Source organism: Colletotrichum scovillei (genome assembly GCF_011075155.1).
Source record: "Colletotrichum scovillei strain TJNH1 chromosome Unknown Contig00003, whole genome shotgun sequence".
NCBI classification, from domain to species: Eukaryota; Fungi; Ascomycota; class Sordariomycetes; order Glomerellales; family Glomerellaceae; genus Colletotrichum; species Colletotrichum scovillei.
In genome coordinates this window covers 1,144,663-1,161,717 of record NW_023336261.1, presented here as the reverse complement: position 1 = coordinate 1,161,717, position 17,055 = coordinate 1,144,663, and the positions used below count along the sequence as shown (strand labels likewise).

Genomic DNA, 17,055 nt, shown 5'->3' with positions numbered 1-17,055 from the left:
CAAAGGGTCATGGAGTTTACCTCTTCATTTCACATTACTTATTCACAGCTCATTAGCTCGAAGACACATTGTAGTTAAATTTACCCCTTCCCATTTGCGACACCGTTATCAAAGTCCGTATAACCAACTTTTATACTCTCGGCGGCACCTCTCATGACCTCATTCAATTTGAATCAGCCAGTGGCTCCACAGGAACTCAGCCGAACTATAATATGATAATGAGAGTGAAGTCGCGTTGATAGGAAGGCATTCGTATTGATCATGAGTTTTCCTCCTTCGGTTTCGTTTTACGGGTGGTGTCGTGAGTCGAGTCGCGAATATGAGTCACCCTCAATCGCAAGCTATCACAGAGCTGCAGCGCTGATATTTAATGCACTGCAGTTACTAATAGCGGATATTTAATCCGCCGATTTTAGCACCTCACATATCTCTCACATCATTGCTGCAGCATACCACACCATCACACACAAATGTCTCAAAAAGGCACTCTACTTTACATCACATAGACAGGTATTGAGACTCATCAGTTATAATGGCAACGATACACACCTCCGTCCCGGAAGGTCTCATCCCTCTCCTGGAATTTCACCTCCCAAATTCCCTCGTCCTCCTCCGCCGCCTCCAGTTCACCCGCTTCAAGGACGGCATGCGCCCAACAGCCCGCATCATCCTAGCATCAGACGCACCACTCTCTTCGACTACCTCACAAGGAGAAAATGGCATGGCCTCTGACGAACAGCCGCGCAACTTCTGCGCAGCATACCTCGACTTCGGCAGTACCAAAGAAACCCAACTCTTCATGTTCTCAACACTCGAAGACGCCCCCAACAAAACTTTCACGGATGAGGACAAGGAAACAGCTGAAAACCAAATCGCAGCAGTCCTCAATGCTGTAACACAAGTAAGCAAACAACAACCAGACAACAGAACGCTCCCTGGTGCGTGCCTCGTCGGAACCCTCGCCACACCCACGCGGGACGCCATGCTCCGGGCCGGCGTGCGCGTGACACCTCGCCAGGACTATGAGTACGAGAAATGGCTGTTCCGCGTCGATGACATTCCGGATTTCGAGGGCCGTGTGACGCTGCCCGAGGGAGCTACGTGGGGTCCGGCTACGGAGAGGGATTGTGAGATTGTGATTTCCAGGACGGACATTCCGCGTCAAGTGTGAGTCGTCATCGTCCTCCCTGTTTATTTGTCAAGTTAATTTCGAACTTTCCAATGATGAACACAACGGCTGACAAATAGATAGAAAGACGTTGATGTCGTGGCCAAGTTTGTTTCTCAAACTAGAGGATGGAACGCCTATCGCATGGTCATTCCTCGGTGAGTATTCAATGTGTTCTAGATACACAAGGCCTCTTACATCTATCGCTCCCGCCACGATCTGTTTACCTACATCAACCACCGATCCTCGACAGCATCACAACTCTCTAACTCCTGCTTAGGCACCGATGCATCGTTATCAAGTCTCCACTGCGAGGTAAGTTATGCAAAATATCGACCCAAACCCAACACGAAGAGAATACTTCGATACTCTGCAATCATGGTCTTTCAATCTAACACACAACCCCGCTCAGCCACCCTACCGACAGAGAGGCTACGCAAAGGCTCTGGCATCGAAGTTGATCAAGAGAGGTACGAGCGAGTACGGCGCCGATGGTTGGGCGTCCGCCGACGTGGCGCCGTATAATACGGGGAGCAAGAAAATGTGCCAGAGTCTCGGTGGGAGACATACCTGGAACGTTTCGTGGTGAGTCGTTATATTTTCCGCGTAGTAACAAGGTTTATCTAACAGTGAAGCGGCTAGGAATGTCATTCATCTTCACGAGGTATAGATGAAGATGTGAAAAACATCAATCTAGAAGTTTGCTTCATATTACCTATTACATAGTAGATGTACATATCAGCAACCTTATAAATTGCATTGATGTAGTCAAAGATTTACCTAGACAACCTGATTGGTAGACAAAAGCTGCGATTATTCCAAATGAGATCGAGCTTTTTTGCGCAGTGATAAGGCAGACATTATTCGCAAAATACTCAGTCAAGAGTTAGGGTGATGGGTAATAAAATATTATTTTTGCGTTTTCCCTTGATATGTCCTACTCCGAAAAGACTGCCAGCTCCAAGAATCAAGTCTTTTGGCTTTGTGCACCTCATTTCTTCACCAAATCTGCTCCGATCCCCGAGGAGCTCCCGCATTCCATTGAAAAAAACTCGAATCCTCAACTCCGGTACAATCCCGCCGGTGACAGCTGTTTGATAACCAATCTCTACCGCCACAACCTCTCAATCTTTCCTCCCTCGGAGATGCACGGTAGTGGGGTCCCCGGCTCGTTGACAGCTCCAGGTTCCCACTAAGCTAAACCGGATGAACGGTTGTGGTGGGGTGGCATGTCTCGGTCAGAACCTAAGAGTATTGCCAACCAACCCCATCCGGATCTGCAACGGGTGTGGAAGATGCCGCCCTCAACAAGAAAATTTTCCCCATGTCGCGATGGGCGCCATGCAGCGCGCGCACACAAACGGTAGCCGTCGAGAGCCGAGACTCCATCCGTGAGTCACCCGTGAGCAAACGCTCCGGTCCACCCCTCCTCATCCCATCTCGCCCGTTCCGTTCAACCCCGCACTGGGACAGCGTATAGCTTCCCAGGGTAGGTCGGTCGATCGGTCAGTCGCGCTTAGAAGTCGGCACCGGGGAGGTGGTAGAGCTTCTGAACGTCGTGCAGCATCTTCTCGTGATCAATCTCCAGGTCCTTGAGGAGACCGTCGTTGAAGCCAAAGACCCAGCCGTGGACAATGGGGAACTTGTTCTTGGCGTACGACTGCTGGATAGCGGCCGTCTTGATGACGTTGCGGCACTGCTCGAGAACGTTGAGCTCGACGAGTCGATCGTAGCGAGCATCCTCCTCCTTGATGGCGTCGAGCTCGGCCTCGTGCAGGCGGTAGACGTCGCGGATGTTACGCAGCCAGGGGTTGAGCAGGCCGAGATCCTTGGGTGTCATGGCGGCCTTAACACCTCCGCATCCGTAGTGGCCGCAGACGACGATGTGCTTGACCTTGAGGTGGCGGACGGCATAGTTAATGACACTCATGACGTTGAGGTCAATGTTATTGACCATGTTGGCGATGTTGCGGTGGATGAAGGCTTCACCGGGCTCGAGGCCGGTGATTTGCTCGGCGGGGATGCGCGAATCGCTGCATCCGATCCAGAGGTACTCGGGAGCTTGGCCCTGGGACAGGCTGATGAAGAAGTTGGGATCCTGCTTCTTCTTCTCCTCGGCCCATTTGCGGTTGTTCTCGAAGACGCGGTCGTGCGTCTGCTTGAGGTACTTCTCAATGTCGCTTTCAGCCATCTTGCGGTCGGGTCTGATAGAAGGAGGGGTAGACGATGACGATGACGATGATGGTGGTGCGCGTTGATAGGCGATGTGGGAGAAGCTGGAGGTACGGTGGCTGTTTAGGTGTTGATGCTGAGATCCAAAGATGGTGTTGGTGAATCTGAGAAGACGACGTGAAGGTTGCGCAGGGGAGGAGAAGAGGCGGAAAGGGAGGGAGCGCGGGAATGGGCTTGCTTTAAACATTAGAGGAGATTTATTTATGGAAAGATCGAGAGAGAAAGAGTGCGGTGCGAAGCTAATGGAGGAGTCCTAATGGAGGATGTAGCTCGGTGTTTGCTGCAGGTAAGCGGACCTTTGAGCTGGCGGGCGGGCGTGGAGGTTGTCAGATCGGAGCAATGGCAGCCAAGGAAACCCAAGATGAAGGAAATGTCGCACCTTTCCTTCTTCCCACGGAAGATTTGTTGGGAAGCTCCGGCGATCGCGCACCGTTGGCGGCTGCACGCGCTACCGCTAGTTAACAGAGGAACCACAGAGACCACAGAGGAACCACAAAGACGTCACTGCGCGCACCTCAGCGTTCAGGACGGTGTCGCGGACGGTGCGTGGACGGTGCGGCCTCCTTCTCGATAGTCCGGCGCTCCGGGCGGGTTGTTGGGGGGACGGGCGGGCTAATTGCTGTTCAACTTGGGTCAAGATCATCGTGGATGGGGGACCTCAGCCACGGTGGATGACTCAATTCCTCATTAGACATACAGTGCAACATGGAAAAGAGCCGGGGGAGAAATGTCAATGCCGGCAGATGCGATAGTAATCTTGGCGAAACGGATGAGCAAAGGTTGATCTAGCTTCTAATTGCCCATGTACCCAGTCAAAGGCAAGGAGCAACGGGACGGGAATGATCGATCTCAGGTGGCTAGATCTGATTGATTATCTTCCACTTATCCTCGAGTGCCTTATGATGGGATGCAGAGCAGCGATGATCCCACCAGACTATAGAGCAATGGCCACACAAGTTTCAACCATCTCGACCGCTAAGTTTCAACTGCCACTCTCGATCTCTTGGCTTATAGCACCCGACGGGATATTATCCAGTCTTTACTCCAGCCAAGACGGTCAATTGTCCTTACCTAGGCTGGCCTCGATCGAGTGTTTGAGCTACAATTGGCATGTGCAAATACCTGGTCATCTTTCGAGTTTACCTGAGGTAGATAGAAAAACAAACACTCGCAGGCTACTTCCCGGCTAACCAAGCCTAGCCGTGCATCAGTGCGGCACGATCCCGAAACCCCGGCACAACGGCCCCCGAAGAATGCCCGGAGTGTCTCCACAAATCCCGATGACCCGGCACCAAACGCCACCGGCCGTTGCCTCCCTTGGCCCGGTCGCCAAACCGTTCCATCTGAAGCACCAAGTCGCTTCGCCAGAGAAATCCCATCAAAGTGCCGAACCTTGCAGGTGATACCCCTCCATTACCTCAAAACTCAACGGGTCGCCGCGGACGTGTGAACGAGCGCATCAAGGGGACCCAGCGGGGTGTGCAAGCGCCAGGACCTCCATGGGCACAGTGCCGACTCATGTTGCCATCCTCCCTTCATCACTCAAATCCCTCTGAGCAGCTCAAGCCCCAACGGTCCCCGGGCTCTGGACCATCACGACGGCACGCAACCAACACGCCCAAGGGTCACGCCAGCAGAGCCACTCTGCGCACCTAGTCTGATCACTCAGTCCAGTGAGAAACGAGACTGCTTCTCGCTCTTGAAACCGGAACCAGGGGGGAACCCCTGCATTGTCAGTGTGCCGGCGCCGGTAAGCTTGTTACCTTTCTCGGCCGACGCCACCACTGGTTCGTCTTGTCATCCACCAAGAGCCTCACAGAGCTACGGGCACATCCCTCGATCCTAGGCGGGTATTAGTAGCTATCACGATGAAAGACAGCAGCATGTACGGCAGCCAAAGAACCACCATCGAGCCATTAAGAACCCAAAAGATGTCCACTGCCTAGAGTGACAGAACATTGAAGATGAAGTACTTCACCTTACTCGCAGTACAGTTGCCACGAAGTTTCCTGGTTGCATTGCAGGTCGCTCAGGTTGAAGGCAAACTCATCACCGTTTCAAGACGTGGAAACAAGGCGTCCCGTGAGCGCAAGTCACGCATGATAAGCAGTCGTCGCATTCTCGCATACCAGTGTCCAGTGCTGATTCCTGATACATAACCATGGCAATCCCTCACTTCCGCTCCCTAACTCTGACTTGCTCCTCGAGTGAATCTTCATTTCCTTCATAGATGCCACCAGTTGGTACATTGTAATACAACCTTCGTTCTGGTAAACGAGTCTTTTCTCTGGTATACGAACAAAGTCATGGTCGCTTTGGACTACTCAAGAGGCCTCGGCCTGGCCGCCACAGTCTTGGCTCTGTCACAAGCAGTCAACGCCGCCATCCTTCCTCGGCAGAGCAATGATGCCCTTCGACCTTGGGTGACGGTCCAAGCCGACGGCGCAGCCAAGACCATTACCCCGACCGTCAACGATGGCAAGACCACGTCCGCCTTTACTGGCAGCTCTACTCTCCCCACGGCCGATGCCAACGGCGCCGGATCATTCCTTTCATGCAACCAGGCTGCGGGAGCCAACGGCGTCAACCAGCCCTTTTGCTCTCCCAAGGCCGATACTAAGGTTGATGGAGGCAAGACCTACTGGAGTAAGCAAATCCTTCACGAAGAGTATTCGACTTGCGAACAAACACTAACACGAAATCTAGTAACATGGGACACGAGCCTCTTCCCCTTGCCCAACACAATGGTCCAGGTCCAAGGTGACTACGGCGTCACAAACGCCATCGACCCAGGCCACGGCTTCACCTCCCAGATGCTCCCCGCATCCCAAGGCCACTTCGCCTGGGCAGCGGTAGGCTACAACATGGCCGCCAACGAATCCCTCACCGTCCAAATCTTCCTCGCGCTCCCGCAGACCAATGGCTCCATCACCGCCCGTCACCCAGGAGCCAAAGTCAGCATCGTCAACCGGCCACAAAACGACAACAACAACCAGAGACGCCGTGGACCCAACGTGTTTGGCATCGTTCTCCCCATCGTCTTTGGCGTGCTTTCACTGGTCGGCATCGCCTGGTTCGTGTGGTGGTACGGCCGCAGAAAGGGCATGTTCTCATCCCGCGGCGGAGGCTACGGCGTTGGCAAGAGCCGTGGCCAGAGAACGGCTGACGTTAAGATTGGGCTTGGAGACAATGCGTTCTCGTCGCCTGATCGGGGCGTTGAGATGATGCCGCCCCCGCCTAGACCGCCTCCGCCTTCGTCTTCGGAGGGTAATGTCTTCCGCAATGAGATGAGCAGGCAAGAGAGGAACGAGAGGGCGCAGACCATGATGTGAGGCTATAATTGTTGTCACTAAAAGAATGACAGATACACAGATCGTACGGCTGTTAGTCCTGTACACACTCGCTTAGTTCTGCTTGAGGTGTGGATGGGCGGCAAACCATACTTAATCCAATGTAATAATACCCATGGCGAAAAAGAACAACCAAATAATAAACCAAGAAAATCACTGGAGAGGTTCCTTAAAGCAGAACTTGTATTTCAAAGACATAATAGTGAGATGAGAGCCTGGCTTATCACGTATTGTCTTCAAATTCTGAATTCGAAGCCAGCGACAGAGGAATACTCCCTATCAAACGCTTTCCTGTTGCATCTTATGGTTGTGTCTCACAGGCAGGCATTAAACAGTCTTCACCACCAACGCCACAGAGCCAAGATGTACGAGAGCAATGCTTCAAGAGTTAAAGTACTTCCAAAAGTGATTCGATCACTCGTCTCATATGGAAAGCTCTAATGCAGAAAGCCGAGTTGGGCTATGGGAATCATCACCCAAATTGATACTTGAGATCTCACCGAGCCCTTTCCTCGGTGAACAATTCACCGAAGCCAAACGAGGACTAGCGCAGTTCTGAGGGTGGATACAATGGCGGGTTGGACGGTCCACTCAGAGGCTTCCAAAAACCTCTGGGATATGCTGATAAGCACAGACTATCTAAGGGTTTTCAAACCCCAATCACCCGGGAGGATCCACCCACCGGAAATTCTGACGGCGCATTTCGAATTGCGTGTGGCCTGCCGCGATCGACTTTGTGAACTTTTTCCTCTCGTCTTGACCCCGTCCGTTACAGCATCGACTAACCCGACCGTCAACCACCCATCGACAACAGTCAAGATGTCCGCCGCCCTGAACAAGATCGCTGCCAACAGCCCCTCGCGGGCCAACCCCTCCGAGCTGGAGCAGAACATTGCCCAGGCTCTGTACGACCTCGAGAGCAACACCGCCGACCTCAAGGTCGCCCTCCGCCCTCTGCAGATCGTCTCTGCCCGCGAGGTGAGATTTACCTGAAGCGACAACCCCAAAGTCCTGAAGACTTCCGAACCCGCGAATTCTCCGGAATCGAAAATCCTGTTCCCAGCCGCCACGGAAAGCCCAAGCATGAACAACCCCGAACATGGGCGACACCACCCAATTGACGAGCGCGATGCGAAGCAATGGAATCCCCGAAGCCTTTCTCTCGATTGAAACACATCAAGATTGAAGAGGACTCAAGGGAAAGAAGTTGCTGGCATTGGCATCGCGCGTTCCAGTCTTGGGAGGTGCCCATCGTTGGTGTCTTCGGCTTCACCGTGGCGGCGGAGATTTGAACGCTGAAAAGAATGATGATCTCAGGAACAGGACGGGAAGCGGTCCAAGGCATCGTCCTGGAGCTCGCATGCTGACTTGTGATCTTCCTATAGATCGAGGTCGGCCACGGCAAGAAGGCTATTGCCATCTTTGTCCCCGTTCCTTCCCTGCAGGGCTTCCACCGCGTCCAGCAGCGGTAAGTTTCTCCCTCTCTCTTCGCAGACCTTCTCTGTCCAATACTAAGACCATCCCCAGCCTCACCCGTGAGCTCGAGAAGAAGTTCTCCGACCGCCACGTCCTGATCCTGGCCTCCCGCCGCATCCTGCCCCGCCCCAAGCGCTCCGCCCGCTCCCGCAACAACCAGACCCAGAAGCGCCCCCGCTCCCGCACTCTCACCGCCGTCCACGACGCCATCCTCACCGACCTCGTCTACCCCGTCGAGATCGTCGGCAAGCGCCTCCGCACCAAGGAGGACGGCTCCAAGCTCCTCAAGGTCATCCTCGACGAGAAGGAACGCGGCGGTGTTGACTACCGCCTCGACACCTACTCCGAGGTCTACCGCAAGCTTACCGGCCGCGGTGTCACCTTCGAGTTCCCCCAGTCCGGCTCCGCCGAGTACTAGATTATCGTATCTAGTGTCTTGCGCATTGGGCGGGTGTTTGGTGAAAAATTAAAAAAGGAATCATGGTCAATGATGGGTTTGGCATTTAGTCTGCTGCAATGAAGGCATGGCAATGACTGGTTGATCAAAAGGGTCTGGCGTCTACAGGGATATAAACTTGGGCGATTCCATTACAGGCTGCCCAAAAAATGCATATACCAAAACACTTGACCGCTCCTTCTTAACTATTTGTTCCCGCCTCTCCGTGATTATGTTCACTGTGCTTGAAGCCATCGTCTAATATGTAAAGGAATTGGGGGTATCATTTTTCATTTGACATAAGTCTAGTCCTGGTTGATGCGTCCAACTCCCAAGACACACCAGTAGGCCAGCTCCCTCTTCTCCCTCGCCTCCTTCTCCCTGCTTGTCGCAGTACCGACATCGCCTTGAGCTTCCGTCTCCCACTCGATACGCACAAACATGGGTATCTCCAACACATCCTCATCCTCCCGCAAAGCACTGTCACCACCTGGCTGCTGCTCAAGCCTTAACGAAGCCGGCACGACCTCCAGCACGATGCTGACCCAATTGCGGCCGCGGTCGTAAATCTTGCCTACCTCAGCCTGCTGCATCCCGCCCTCTTCCCCTCTCCTGCGCTCCTTATCGCCGTCGTCCTTGAGGGCATCGTCCCACATGTCCGTGTTGGCATCAATCTCGAACTGCGGGCACAGCACCGTCACAGTGCTGGCGAACCGCCCAGGGGTGCTCGACGGTGTGGCCAGCGACACCTTCACCGTCTCGAAGATGGGGTTCTTGAAGGTCAGGAGATACTGCACGGGCTTGAGTGGCGTAAGCCACAGTTCCTGGGGTATCGGCGGCCGAGCGGTCGAGGGGAGGTTCTGGACCTCCGACTGCAGCGGTCGGATGGTGATTGTGGGGATGTAGCTGCCGGCCACGAGGCGGATGCGGAACCGGGTGTTGGAGATCTTTGCTTCCGGCTTGCTGATGATGTGTCTGCACAGCGGGCATCTCTTGGATCGTTTGGTCCTGAGGAGATAGGGGATGGGCCGGAGCTGGTCACGGAAGCGTACGTGGTCTTGCTGTAGGCAGTTCTGGGCTAGAGTCGTTGTGTCGTCGGGATGCGTATGTCTGAGTTTCTCAATCTCTTTTGACTCGTCCAGGTCGGTGGTCTTCAAGCCCTCGTCAGGGCTGACGGCCTCCCTCATGATCTGGACCTTACCGCGAGCCTGTTTGTTGCCAAAGTTGTTTCCGGTGTATAGGCTCATGATGCGTGACAATGAGCCAGGCGAATTGATGCCTAGATCACCTAGTGATGATAGACCGCCCGCCGAGGGGTTCGAGCTGGCCATCTGGTTCTGGTAGAAGGACTTGAGCTGCGCAAACTGCAGTTCGGCATCCATGTCCTCTGGGTTCAGGTGATATTCTCCATTGGTCTCCTTTTTCCTCTCCTTGTGCTCCTTGGGAGTCAGCTTGGGTTGGCCTCCATTCTGGAGCTTGGCCAACTGCCCGTGGATGCCATTCGGTCGGTCGAATTTTACTCCAATCTCGGTTGAGCTCCAGTTACAGTATGAACATGACAGCACGTAGGAAGCGCCCTGAGGAGCCGTTCCATCAGCCGTGAGAAGGTGGCTCTCGGGCGGGGTATCGAGAGCTGTAACAGCGAGGGGACCAACGCAGACGGGACATTGGAAGCAACTTCGTGTGCACCTGCGATAGTGTTAGTCAACGCCGGAACTCTCAGCCAAAAGCAAACCTTGCGCATACCTGTTGCCTTCGCTTTTAAGGTTGCTGCTTGGGACCTCAAACAAGCAATTGGGGCAGTAGTAGGTGACAATCTCCTCATTGACGCATCGCGGGCACCGGATCTGGTGACAGTCTTCGCAGTACATCAGATGCTCCAAAGGATAAAGACTGAAGTTGGCGCGCGGGGCGCGCGGGTCGAATGTCCGCTCATCGTCCTCTGGGCTCCCCGGCGTTGACGACCCGTCCTCGCTGGACTGGTGAGTCTCGGAGCAGGGGCAGCGGATGTAGGTGTAGGGGGTCAGAGGTGCCATTTTCGCTCCGACATAATGCTTTGCGGAGTGGATTCCGGGATTGAAGAGTATGTGGTTTACCACGAGGAGAGGAGGGCGACTGTGCCGCGCAGAAAGGCTCGAGGAAGGGCGTTTGAGAGTCTGCACGGAGCTGTCTCCCGGACGCGACAATGCTCCTCCTCACCGAAATCCCGCGCGGCCAGAGCCCAGGAGGATGGGCTGATAAGACCGATAAGAAGGTGAGTCTCTCGTTATCGATAAGATCAACCCTTAGCAGATATACCATTACCTAAGCGGCCTCGAACGATCCCACCCTCCATTTCGGCATTCCAGACTCACGACTTACATGGACTTCAGCTTGGTCCCTCCGAAGGCTGCTGTTAGCCCTCGGTCCATCGCCTATTATTGCGCTCGACTGCATAAGAAAATCGCCTATTGAACCGAGAAAACTATCTCTATGGACGGACGTTATTGATCAACATGCCTCAAGCTTGTCAAACCCACGCGAGACTGAGAACCGGTTCTTATCAAACCATCGTCGATTTCTCGCCAAGAACGCCCTGGGGATGCTGTCACGACTGTCATCTCACTCCTCGCCACGGGCTTCATGTCTTCAATGATAGGCTTCGGTGTCTCCGGTTGGGGACTTCGAGAGGCTTCCCGCATCTGGATTACAAGACTTGCACTTGTCTTAAGCTTCTCTCTGCCGTCCGCCATGCCGGCGGCCAGCTTCGCTTGGCGCACTCCGACTCGTCTGCGGTTTCCTTTTACCGTTCACCTTGGTCCCACCGGGCTGGGTCTTCTTTCTTCAGCTTCGACGTTTTCGTTGCGGCCCGGCGCTGCGCTAATTTATGGCGGTCCAGACTTCCTCGAGTGCGACAGGACGCCAAAAGCCAGCCGCGGGGGTCTAGGTCGTGCAAGCCCTTCCGAAGCGAGCGAGGGCTGAGAGGACATGGATAATGGCTGGGCCTGTCTTGCCTCCGGTCCGGTGGTGGACGGGAGACCTTGCTAAGCGGTGGGATCCGCCTCCGGACCTCCTTTGTGCCTCATGACCCTGAGCCGATTTCTGGAAAGATGACTGTCGCCCCGCATGAGGGATGGCTGGACTTGGACGAGTGTGGTCAGCGCAGCTTCTGCCTTGCAGATGCCCTGCATCCCCTCTTGGAGCCGCTGTTCCACGTAGGGCAGAGGCCCGTCAAGGCGTCGATGACTGTGCATGTGTGTAAGTGGCCATGTCCTTCTTGCAGAATGTCAACGCCAGTATTTTGGGTCCCGAATAACTTGCAGCTTTCGTCGAATCCGTTACGCGAGGCACACCGACGATGGAAATCTCGGGTCGGAAAATATCTATCTGAAGTCGAGAGAGCGCGGCCAGCAACAGTCCTGGGGCTGGCCCCAACCACGGGAAAGAGGGTTTTTCTGTCGGCCGACGGCATGAAGCTAGGGAACCCGAACGCACGCTCATCGTTCCATGGCGATGGTTCTCTAACTTGGTCTATCCTGGTAGATCCCGAGCACCGGCCATCACTAGCAACCGTCTGGCTCGGTAGCACAATATCGGTCGCAAGTGAGAGAGACGGAGAGGCACGAAGTTAAACCTATCTGTACTACAAACAGTAATTACGGAAAGCGGACTGATCTAGCGACGATGAAGCGTCCATGGCGGCCGACCTTTCAGAACTCCCCATCCACATCATGGAGTTTCCCGCCGTGATGAATACCCTCATGAGGTGTGACGTTCTTTGGTCCCGATGCTGTCTATCACCAGGCCTACGTGGGTGCAAGACCTAGGTTCAATGTCGCCTCTCGACAAGATGAAGACGGTCAAATCCAGTCCACACCTCCCGGATGCGATCGTGGCCGTTATATCACCTTGGGATGACTTCACATCTTGGTCGCCGTGTGACTGATGATTCAGCAGAAGAAAGCCGATTGCGATCGTCCCAAGACAATTAGCAAAGGGAAGCCCAGCTCCCGGGGGTTTAGTCGCCAATTTTCATGAGACATTGCTCAATCGAGCAAGCGGGACGCGATTCTGACCAATCATTGAGCTTCCTTGTCGATGCAAGCCAACGCCGAAGGATGCATCGAGGACGGCGATCCCCAAAGACAAGCCCCCGGAGTTTGGGCTGAAGGTGGGCAGAGGCAAGCCAGCATCGACGCTTTGCATCACCACCCTATCACTAGCATTCCCCAAATGTCACAGGGAGAAGGGACTGCATACGCAAGAATGCTCATACCAGCGAGGAAACAAGTCACATCTGGCGCCATGCCGATCACTTCAACGTCGACTACCTAGGCTTCCGTCACAACAGCGTTTGTGGAGACGCAGAGACTGTTTGAGACCTCCAGACATCATACGTCGCCGTTGAAAGGCAAAATGATGCCTCTCGCCGTCCTTCTTTGCGAGAGGTCGGCTCACGGACGGGGAGCCTGCAGTGGCACAGCCTGGAGCTGACGGATGCTGCAGCAGCAGTGTTCCTCAGGAACAGACTCACTACGCCTGTATGCGTATGCTGCTGCTGCACAGAGTCTGAGAAGTCTGAAGAGACTGCCAGCGCATCAGAGCTGTGGATGACAGGCACATTCGCTTGGCTGTCCTCGAAGAAGCTGCAGACCAGGGTAGGGTCCGGACTGAGGGGTTCACCCATTGCTCTAGTGGCGGCCCGGTCTAAAACATGGCTTGGAGCTATCCCTCTGTCTCCCGCCGCGTCACTCGACACTCTACGACAGGCAGCTCGGACCGTGGGCAAGCTGGCGGGTCTTTGCCAGGACGCAGCCCAGTCCCGGATTCTGGGTCAAGTCAGTTCTTGATCCGGGACAAGTGACATAAAGCCATCTAGACGCCCACCCGAAGACGTTTTGTAAGGTTTTCGGCGTCCATTTCCCCATCCAACCACAGCTCTCTCGCCCATCCGGACCGGCTGTTTTCGACCAGGTTCGACAAGGCCGTGGACAAGTGACGATCTCAAGTCATTGTTCACTGCTACGGGCGTACTGGGTACATCCGCTAGCTACCTCAATCACTTCAGTGATCAACGCAGATCTGACAGGGGTTTTTGTGGACTATTGGCGGTCCGGAACATCTCCTCTGCAGTCATCGGCGCCATCCACTCCTGTCAGCTTTCAATCTCAGTGAAACTCTCTGGCCGCATTTAGCTGAGGGCTAAGGCTTCCCGTCACGGGAGCTATTCAACGATCGCCCATATCAACGTCCTTGATCCCGCGACTTGTCTCGCGCTTGAAGTCTCACAATGTACGGCCGACGAGATTCTCGAAAACGAATGTCTCTACCGCCCACTCGCACAATGTCAACAACATCAACACAAGGCTGGACGCCTAAGACGCTTGGGAACCCTATCATCGAGGGAAGGATGCCTCAAAATTCAAAAGTCAAGAGGTGGGACGGAGCGGCAAGGTCTTGCAGTGATTGGGATAATCTGAGAAGAGTAAGCTGATCCTTTTCATCGTCATGAGAGAATTCCGCTGGAGCGATGTCTATTGACCTGCGATTCTTTGCTAACGTTGTTGTCTCAGGACCCTGAATTATGGTTCCGCGGTGGGAACTGCTTCGTACACTTGTACGGCAAGGGGCAGTCCCGCAGAGGACCTGCATTCAAAGTACCATTCGGTGCTTTACTTTCAGCAAAGTGCCATCCGTTTGTCAAGAGATTTATGGCCCGCGATATGCCTGAGACGCCAGGTTCATTCCATGACCAGTATGATGATTTGGACCGGTGGAATGCTCTCAACCCCAACGAGCGGATCGAGCTCTACATTCCAGCACCCCCAATGGCCGACAAGGAACAGGCATTTTCCTACCATCTCGCAACGAGAAATTTCTTTGCATGGATCTTCCGTCGCTCAGTGGTCGGCGAGCATCTCGGCACCGCGCTCATCGGCCTTCTCAACAGCATGGCGGAGTTCAGAGGCAACGAACAGGATAACGTGTCGGATCTCACTTCTTACTTAGATGAAGAGGGCTACTATGACATCAAGGGTGTGCCGCAACACGCACTCGCTATGCTACATCTGGCTGAAGTCTTCCAATTGAGAGACTTGTACGTCGACGCATTCAGCCACTGCGTTGGAATGAGCGAGGAGCTCTTCTACAGTCCAGAGTATCAGGTATGTTTTGCTCATCTCTAACGGCTGCACGTCTGACTCACAGAACATAGCACATTGGCTCAGTCTCCAAGACGCTGATTCGACGGGCGCGGACTGAGATGAATTCTAGACTCAGTCAAGCTGGTGGCATGCTCAAGAACTTCCTGGAAGAGGAGCTCTCTGAGACACATCTTGGCCTTCCAGCAGGCGGACGTGCCCACCTGGACCGATTCCGATCCTTTATCCAATCATTTTACACAACAAAGTTTGGCTATTATCCGCCATTGTCCTTCGACACTCGCAGTAGCACCATCTTCGACCCTGAGATTTTCAGTACCATGTGCAAGGACTTCAAGGCCGTTTATGACTTGCTTGTAGACGAGGAGTTCACTTCAATCGAGAGCAGCCCGCTACTGGCCCAAGGTGGGATCTGCGCCGTGCAGAGTGTCCAGGAATTCGATGAGCGATGCAACTTCAAGTCTCTGAGGCATCCGCTGCCATTACTGCCCGAGACTGTCAGTGACAAGGCATCCCGTCGCATGTCACTACAGTGGTTGGCGAACACCGCACGAGGCGATAAGCTAAAGCCTGACCAACGCCTAGTGGCCCACAGTGCCATGATCAAGGCAATGAACATGCGTGACCCAGCACTCTTGGACAACGACTTTGTCCGCGCCTACCGCAAGTTCGAAGAGGATTCCGTTTCACCTCTTATCCGCGTCGACAAGGCCGAGAAAATTAGTCTCGTGGACGCCCGCAAGGTGCGCTGGATTCTGATTTACGCGGTCTACCAAGTGCTCCTCAGCTGCACGCAGGCACCATCAGAAGTTCGCGACGCTGCTGGTGCGGACTATCACCTCGCAGTGTCGTGTGAGAAACTGCCGCCCTGGAAGGAGGGGCGCCGATTGCAAACCCTCCTCCGCAAGCAGACAGACATCGCAGTCGATACTAAGCGATCGCAATCCGTCACGGACTGGGCAACGGGCTGCCACGGCACACCGTCTGTAGTTGTGTCGCCGACCATCGAGATTCGACCAGACGTCGACTACACTGCCAGATCCCGCCGTGACGAAATAGCCACCCGTCGGCAGTCAACATGCGGGATCCCAGCCGCGGCGGCCCCGGCCCGCTCACGGAGCAGGAGCTTGTCCCGCAACAACCCGTTTCGACGATCTCTCAGTATCTTCCGCAAGCTGGAGGAGCAGTGCGCTCCGGCACCCCGCAAGGCATCATACTGTGAGATCGTGGTCCACGGCTACGGCAACGGCACTAACGCCGTTAAGAAGTGGGAGGGCCCTCCCGCGGAGGTCTCGCCCCGGACTCATGTCGCACCGCGTTCCTTCTCAACTTCGTCAGAGTCCAGCGGCGCCTCTGAGGCTCCCTCGATGGGTGGTCACAGCTACGCGACCGTGGACTCCACGGCGCCGCCGACCTCGCCCGACGCGCCAAGCAAGAACTGGCCGAACCAGGAATCGCCTATGCTGAGCCCTGTTCCTCTACGTGGTCGTCGGCGCATGAGAAATGTGCTTTCCTTTGCGGGGACGCCGCCCCGCGCCAGTTCTTCGGAGTGGACGGCAAACAACCGGCGTCACAGTGTTATCGGGGGCGGCGCCGGTAGCTATGCTCATGACTATGAGGAGCTGATTAAGGAGCAGGAGGCGGACTTCCACCGCCATGAGCTGGAGCCTCTTCCCCTGCAGATCCGCAAGTCTTCGGTGCCGATTCACGAGTCCCCCGTGTTGGGCCAGATGGATGTGCAGCCTGTGTGGGAGCAGTTCAAGGACCTTGGTGGTCTTACTAGCTGCTCGCCTCTAAATATCTAGACCGGCTGAGTGTACTGAGTACTACTTTGGCCGGAATGTACGAATGGTAGTGGCACACTACCATTTGTGTTGTTTTCTTTGTATGTATTGGTTTGGAAATGACGAGATACCCTGTCGCACCCTCCTTATATAGGCCTGCGCATGGCGATGATTGAAATGAAGGTTGGGGAAGGAGTTCAAGCCTGGATTGTCATGGCACACTGTACAATATTCTTACCGGAAAATCGAAGAAAAGAGAACGAGATGAGAACCATGGGCTTCGTACACTTGAACGGTGACTTTCATATCACAGATGACGTCCGATGACACGAGGCGATTTTTGGACTGAATACGTCTACGCTCCACTACGTTTGTAAGGAATCAAAAGGCTGCTACCGGCTCGTCTCTTCGTAAGCTGTGTGTATTCTCATTCGCCGTTCACCTGTAAAGCAATCATCATGTAAAATGG

At 54.4% G+C, this 17,055-nt stretch overlaps 6 protein-coding genes across 6 annotated transcripts; 4 read left to right on the top strand and 2 right to left on the bottom strand.

Moving 5' to 3' along the window:
• Positions 1 to 419: 419 nt before the first annotated feature.
• HER10_EVM0007740 (acetyltransferase) lies at positions 420 to 1,954 on the top strand. The gene is made up of 4 exons (XM_035477285.1): positions 420 to 1,167; positions 1,253 to 1,326; positions 1,449 to 1,483; positions 1,581 to 1,954. Exons 1-4 carry the CDS (start codon positions 533 to 535, stop codon positions 1,755 to 1,757), a joined length of 921 nt encoding a protein of 306 aa, XP_035336243.1. The 5' UTR covers positions 420 to 532; the 3' UTR covers positions 1,758 to 1,954.
• A 730-nt stretch (positions 1,955 to 2,684) lies between these two features.
• On the bottom strand, positions 2,685 to 3,587 carry HER10_EVM0003159 (carbonic anhydrase; the record flags this gene model as incomplete). The annotated part of the gene is made up of 3 exons (XM_035472844.1): positions 2,685 to 3,014; positions 3,078 to 3,179; positions 3,231 to 3,587. 3 exons carry the CDS (start codon positions 3,585 to 3,587, stop codon positions 2,685 to 2,687), a joined length of 789 nt encoding a protein of 262 aa, XP_035335815.1.
• A 2,119-nt stretch (positions 3,588 to 5,706) lies between these two features.
• Positions 5,707 to 6,732, top strand: HER10_EVM0004643 (uncharacterized protein; the record flags this gene model as incomplete). The annotated part of the gene is made up of 2 exons (XM_035474279.1): positions 5,707 to 6,046; positions 6,107 to 6,732. The coding sequence occupies 2 exons, from the start codon at positions 5,707 to 5,709 to the stop codon at positions 6,730 to 6,732; spliced, it is 966 nt and encodes a 321-aa protein (XP_035335959.1).
• A 744-nt stretch (positions 6,733 to 7,476) lies between these two features.
• On the top strand, positions 7,477 to 8,859 carry HER10_EVM0007573 (40S ribosomal protein S7). Its single transcript, XM_035477126.1, has 3 exons — positions 7,477 to 7,728; positions 8,136 to 8,218; positions 8,278 to 8,859. Exons 1-3 carry the CDS (start codon positions 7,570 to 7,572, stop codon positions 8,642 to 8,644), a joined length of 609 nt encoding a protein of 202 aa, XP_035336231.1. The 5' UTR covers positions 7,477 to 7,569; the 3' UTR covers positions 8,645 to 8,859.
• A 78-nt stretch (positions 8,860 to 8,937) lies between these two features.
• HER10_EVM0003280 (dynactin p62 family protein) lies at positions 8,938 to 10,839 on the bottom strand. Its single transcript, XM_035472962.1, has 2 exons — positions 10,409 to 10,839; positions 8,938 to 10,351 (listed from the first exon to the last, which is right to left on the bottom strand). The coding sequence occupies exons 1-2, from the start codon at positions 10,696 to 10,698 to the stop codon at positions 8,968 to 8,970; spliced, it is 1,674 nt and encodes a 557-aa protein (XP_035335826.1). The 5' UTR covers positions 10,699 to 10,839; the 3' UTR covers positions 8,938 to 8,967.
• A 2,728-nt stretch (positions 10,840 to 13,567) lies between these two features.
• Positions 13,568 to 16,783, top strand: HER10_EVM0001079 (uncharacterized protein). The gene is made up of 3 exons (XM_035470840.1): positions 13,568 to 14,126; positions 14,215 to 14,805; positions 14,856 to 16,783. Exons 1-3 carry the CDS (start codon positions 13,932 to 13,934, stop codon positions 16,605 to 16,607), a joined length of 2,538 nt encoding a protein of 845 aa, XP_035335620.1. The 5' UTR covers positions 13,568 to 13,931; the 3' UTR covers positions 16,608 to 16,783.
• Positions 16,784 to 17,055: the final 272 nt, after the last annotated feature.